Genomic DNA, 5,549 nt, shown 5'->3' with positions numbered 1-5,549 from the left:
TATTGAAAGCTCAACAGAAGATATAATTTTTAAAATATATAATCATTTATTGTTGAACAACCAGCCAACTCTGGCATATCCTGCCTTTCAATAGCCATTTTGTGGACTAGCTTAGCGTAGCGTAGCCGCCAGGAGGAATACGGAGCGCCATAATTTCCAGACAACTGACATAAACTGCTTGTGTTTGGGGAAAAAWATCAATTTCACATCATCTTGAAAAYCTAATAGAATCATAAATATGAAAATTAAGGATATTATATCTATAATTTTAGTTTGTTAGTTTTATAAGTGCACTATATAGTTCTGTTAACTGAAATCTACGTTCTCAGTTTTCGTCATTTAGTCGGTTTCAGTCGGCTGTGATGACCCTGGTAGCTGTTCTGTGAGTTGGTTGTCTGTTTCCTCTCTGCCTGCAGGCATGGTGCTGTCGGTGTTTGTCGTCCTGTTGCTGACCGTCGTCTTTGAAATCCTCAAAGTGTGGCGGGTTTGGCTGAGCAGCGGCTCCCGACTGGCYCAGCCTCTGTCGGCGTACGCCGCTGCGTCGTCCGGCCGCACGGAGAGCAGCTCTGCGCTGGACGCCAGCCCCTCCGAGTCCTCGCTCACCCCCACAGAGACCCAGCCRCTCAGAGCCAGGAACAGGTGGGAATGAGGTTTATTAGTAAGAGTGAAGCGATTACACATATTCACACCGAACATATCCAGGACAAACATACTTATTGTTTATGTGGGGAACTAAGAGCAAAATGCAATGATCTGTTGTGCAAAAATGGAGTAGCGTCAGATTTKAGCGTTTGTAAGCGCCAAAATGTCTGGTTAAAAGAAAAAAGACATTTCTTCCACTAACGCTAGTTAGCGTGTTTATTGGGTTGTATTTACCCAGAATTCCCTGTGCTGTAGTCCACTTCCTGCTTTTGGTCCTCTTGGCGTTCACGTTCAAACCGCACCAGAGTTCACTTCAACCAAACCGAGAGCTAATTCTTTATTTCTTTTTTTAACCACTTAAAAAATAATAATTTCTGATTAATATCAGAAATGAAACTAGAATGGAATATATTTTTTAAATAAGAAAATAAATATTTTGTTTCCTAAAATGCAACAACCTTTTAGTGAATTAGAAGCAGGTGAAATATTTTTATCTTGAATTCAAATGTATGTATATTTTGGCCTAATTACTCCTMTAAATGTTATTTTACCTTCACGTCCATATATTCCAGTTTACGATTAATCRTTTTCCAAAATTAGTTGACGGTTATTTGAATAATCGCAATTAATCTGATTAATCGTTTCTGCCCTAATTTAAACATTTCATCTCAAATATCTGCACTCTTAGTAAAAAAAGAAGCCTTAAGCAACCATTTTGACTATTTTTATTAATTTCTCTTCACTGAAGGGAACCAAAGAKATGCGATAGTGTAGATTTTTGTGTACCGTTTCACCCCAACTTAGCAACATGATGAAATAAGTGTGTTGGTCTGCAGCTGGCTGCTGCACGTCATCCAGACGTGCCTCCACGTCCTGCAGGTGAYGCTCGGCTACATGCTGATGCTCTGCGTCATGTCCTACAACGTCTGGATCTTCCTGGGCGTCGTCCTCGGCTCCGCCCTCGGMTATTACGTCGCCTTCCCCCTGCTGGGCCAGATGTCCCTGTACGGCCGGGTCCGGCACTGAACAGGCGAACGCGGCGATGAAAAGCCACTTTCTTTGGACTCCACTGCATCAGCGCAGAGAGCTGCCTCACAATGACTTGCAGAAACTCACCTGGACCTGGAAACCAGAACCGCAGGAGTCGACCAGGGAGTGTTTATCAGGCCAGAGTGGACATGAGCACAAATTATGTGGTTTGTTGGGCTGCAGGGATGATGGGCTGTTATGCTAAAACATATCATGTCAGGAGGTGTGTGTGTGTGTGTGTGTGTGTGTGTGTGTGTGTGTGTGTGTGTGTGTGTGTGTGTGTGTGTGTGTGGGGGGGAATAAAAACAGCTTCTGCTCTCTCCCGCTCTGTTTTGGAAATAAAGGCTAATGTCTGCAACCCTTATAGTTGGCGCTGTCGCTGTCCAAACGTTTCGCCCTGAAGGCCAAAACTGGCAAATTTAAACATGCAGGCCACTTTTTTACTAAATTAAAAATGCAAAAAGTAATCATGTTTTTGTTCAGCCTGCTTAGCAATAAACTAAATTTACATCCAAATCACAAATGACCTTTGTTCTTTTGACTTATTAAAAGAAAAACTATTTCCAAATTTTTTGGGTCATTGGTTGTTTTCTATTCCATTGACCAAATAGTTGCCATCCTTCACTGGTGGCCAGGGGCCRAACAAAATCATTTCAWGGGTCACAAATGGCCCCCGGGCCACATTTTGGACACCCATGCACTATTGTAAAGCTACAACACTTTGGTCAGAAATCTGCCTCTTTCAACAGATTGTTTACAAAGCAGATACTTTTTTTGGTTTTTGTGTGTTGCAGATTTTCAGTGAACTCAACTGAAGTGTCCTGCTAATTAAGGAAACATCTTTAGTCTGGAAACTCCTCTGATGAGTCACTTTGGCCATCAGCAGTCACATGCTCCATTTTGTTTTGTTTTTTTGTCTGTCAGAGACTGGTGTTGCCTTGAAGCCGTTTGTTTTTGCTTGAAATGAAAAACTTTTTACGACCCATATCTTCAAAGCTTGTGATCAGTGTTTGTGATTCTATATTTGCGGTTTTGTTTGAATCAAAAATAAAGATTAAAGCTGCTGAATATTTGCATCTTTATTTGAAAATGTAGACCTCCAACTCAGAAAAGTTGGGTGTTTCTGAGCATCTTTTAATTGACAGTAATATTAATTCCTTAGCTACATTCTGTCATTGAATGCATCATCGCGTCTGAATAATGTAAAAGTGTATTTGATGCAAAAAGACAGTTTGTCTTTTYCAGGGAGACATTTTCACAGAAATCTTCCTTTAATGGAAAGTTGGCAAAAGACAGCTGCAGCGAGCCCCCGCCTGTTCACACTTCAGTATTTATGGATTTTTTTTTGTGGAACAGATAATCTGCAGAAAACTTGACTGTTTTTTTTTTTCTTTGGTAGATTATACTCATACCTAAAAGAATTAAAACAAAATGCACTTGTGGCCCCTAACCTGTGCAAATACCAGTTGTTCACTGTATTTAGGAAAGAATGACTATTAGACTTCATAACACTAGATACTTTTGTTTCAGATTGATTTAAAGAGCTTTTTAAAATGTACTACAGAACCCTCACTATTTTATTATTGATTTATCGCTTGTTTTATTTACTATTGAACAAGTAAAATACATCTAAATTATTGGGGGTTTTTTGTTTTGCTTTTTTTTTCACTAAAAACATGACTTGCAAGTACACCAGGCCACATTAAAAGAAGAAAAGAAAATTACAACAATAGTCAGCTTGTTCTTGMATTATCACATTATTCTTGTAAATGTCTTTTTTCTTAGTGTGGCCTTAATATCTGTCCTATGCAAGTGCTTCGAAGTCGTGCAAGAAAATAATTGGCTGATGGAGTCACRTGTATGGAGCAAAAACATTCTCATAACTCACAAATACACAAATCGAGAACCACAAATGCACAGATCAGGATACACACTTGTATTTTTGATGCAAACACAGATTTCTTGAGTTACCATCTGCTTGTGGCCTGTGGGTTGTGCTGCATTTGCATGTGAATTTTGAGAATCGTGATGTTCACACACAAATGCACAGAACAAGATGCGCAAAACCAAGGTCTCAAAATTCACACACAAATGCAGCACAACCGACAAGGCAAAAGCAGCTTGGAAATCAGGGGTGCCCAAAGTGGGTCCTCGAGGGCAGGCATCCTGCACGTTTTAGTTCTCTCCCTGGTGGTAGTGACAACCTTTWCAGCCTGTCGATGTTCTTAGCCCTTTTAATGAGCCATCGTTGGATCCAGGTGCGTTAAACCAAGGACAGAACTAAAACATGCAGGATGCCGGCCCTCGAGGACCCACTTTGGGCACCACTGTTGTAAATTAAGAAATATATGTCTGCATAAAACATACAAAGTGGATCTTTTTCTGAGCATTTGTGAATTATGAGACTGTTTTAGCTCCATACACGTGACACGAGCCAAGCTCCAGCTCAACTGGCGCGAGCCGAGAAATGAAACAGGAAAATGACGGATATTTTATCAGGATGGTTTCACCTAAAGGCGGAAACCGGGACTCCCGAACCTCCGGTTGAATTTAAAATTTCTCAGGAGTCCTAAAAGTGGATCTTGGTGCTGCTTTTAYAAAGCGGGAGTCTTTTTCGGCTTTGTTAGCCTCTGATTCAGCTAGCAAGACCCGCTCTGGAGACTAATATCGCGACTCCTGCTTTATTGTTTAGTCCTGTTTGATGGGACTTTTTNAGAGTGCAGTAAAGCGCCTCAGAGTGCAGTAAAGCGCCTCAGAGTGCAGTAAAGCGCCTCAGAGTCGTGGTAAAACACTGGAATTGTAGTAAACTTTGGAGTTGCAGTAAAGCGTTGGAATTGTGATAAACTATTGTAGTAAAAGAATTGTAGTAAAACTTTGGAGTCGCAGTAAAGCGCCTCAGAGTGCAGTAAAGYGCCATGCCGTTGCAGGTTCTGGCGCTGTAAGTACTGGGAGTTCAGAGGTTGTCGTCGGGCTGTGAGTGCAGCTGCTCAGAGATTTTCACACCTGGACTGATGGGACGGGATGACGGGAGACGAGCCGGGCCGGGCCGGGCCGGGCCGCTGACAGAACACAAAGAATGTCTCAGTCCGACATCCACAGCAGCTGGAGAGGACAAAGTGCCACTCTGACTGAAGAGACGGGGAGAGATCGGCCACAGCAGCAGGCTGCCAGTCACGTCACCGTTTCAGGAACTGCTGTTTGTGTTTGGAGAAACAGAAAAGAGAATCCCASAACCGTCCCGTCTGTCTGGATCTCTGTCAAAAGGAAAGTTGGACTGAAGTGATCTSACCTGTTCTGAACAGAGTCACGTCTGCAGGTGAAATCGGGTCACGCAGAGGCTGCAGCTCAGTTATTAAGAACTTATCTAGTAGCTTGAATATGAAGTAAATGAAGCTCATATGCTTTCCACAAACACCAGCAARCATAATRATGATAATAATGGTAACATTTCAGGTAAACAACTGGTTTAAGCTTTTCTTTCTTTTCTTTTCCCTATCAGATGACCTTTGAGGCGTCGAGCAGCGTGACCCTGCTGTTCGACTTCTGGAACGTTCATGGCCCTGCAGGTGAGCAAGGCTCCTTCGTGTCTGACGACCTTTGACCTGAGGTCAACCCGTCARAACCGGAACGACTTGTTCAAATGTTACAGATCAGAACGCATGATAAAAGATCACAGAGACAAACTACCAAACTAAAACTGATCCCCAAACATCCAGACAGGTTCTGGTAGGAAACCAGATGTGTTGTTGAAATGTTATCTGAMTTTAGTTTATTTAGATTTTATTTAAGTCAAACTATTTGGGTCTCAAGTTGAATGCCAAAGAGAAAACTTACATAAATACTGTTAATAGGCAATAAATACTCCAAATAAATAAATG

At 41.8% G+C, this 5,549-nt stretch overlaps 1 protein-coding gene across 1 annotated transcript in view; it reads left to right on the top strand.

The window, feature by feature from the left end:
- The window catches only part of slc31a2 (solute carrier family 31 member 2), a 6,326-nt gene extending 3,587 nt beyond the window's left edge, over positions 1–2,739 (top strand). Inside the window, exons 2-3 of the mRNA XM_017307731.1 lie at positions 344–639; positions 1,479–2,739. Of these exons, the coding sequence (XP_017163220.1) occupies positions 344–639; positions 1,479–1,668 (486 nt within the window). The 3' untranslated portion in view covers positions 1,669–2,739. The remainder of the gene's footprint in view (positions 1–343; positions 640–1,478) is intronic.
- Positions 2,740–5,549: the final 2,810 nt, after the last annotated feature.

Source organism: Poecilia reticulata, linkage group LG12 (genome assembly GCF_000633615.1).
Source record: "Poecilia reticulata strain Guanapo linkage group LG12, Guppy_female_1.0+MT, whole genome shotgun sequence".
In the NCBI taxonomy this organism is placed as follows: Eukaryota; Metazoa; Chordata; class Actinopteri; order Cyprinodontiformes; family Poeciliidae; genus Poecilia; species Poecilia reticulata.
The sequence above is the reverse complement of the archived record's forward strand: the minus strand, read 5'-3'. Positions and strand labels throughout refer to the sequence as shown.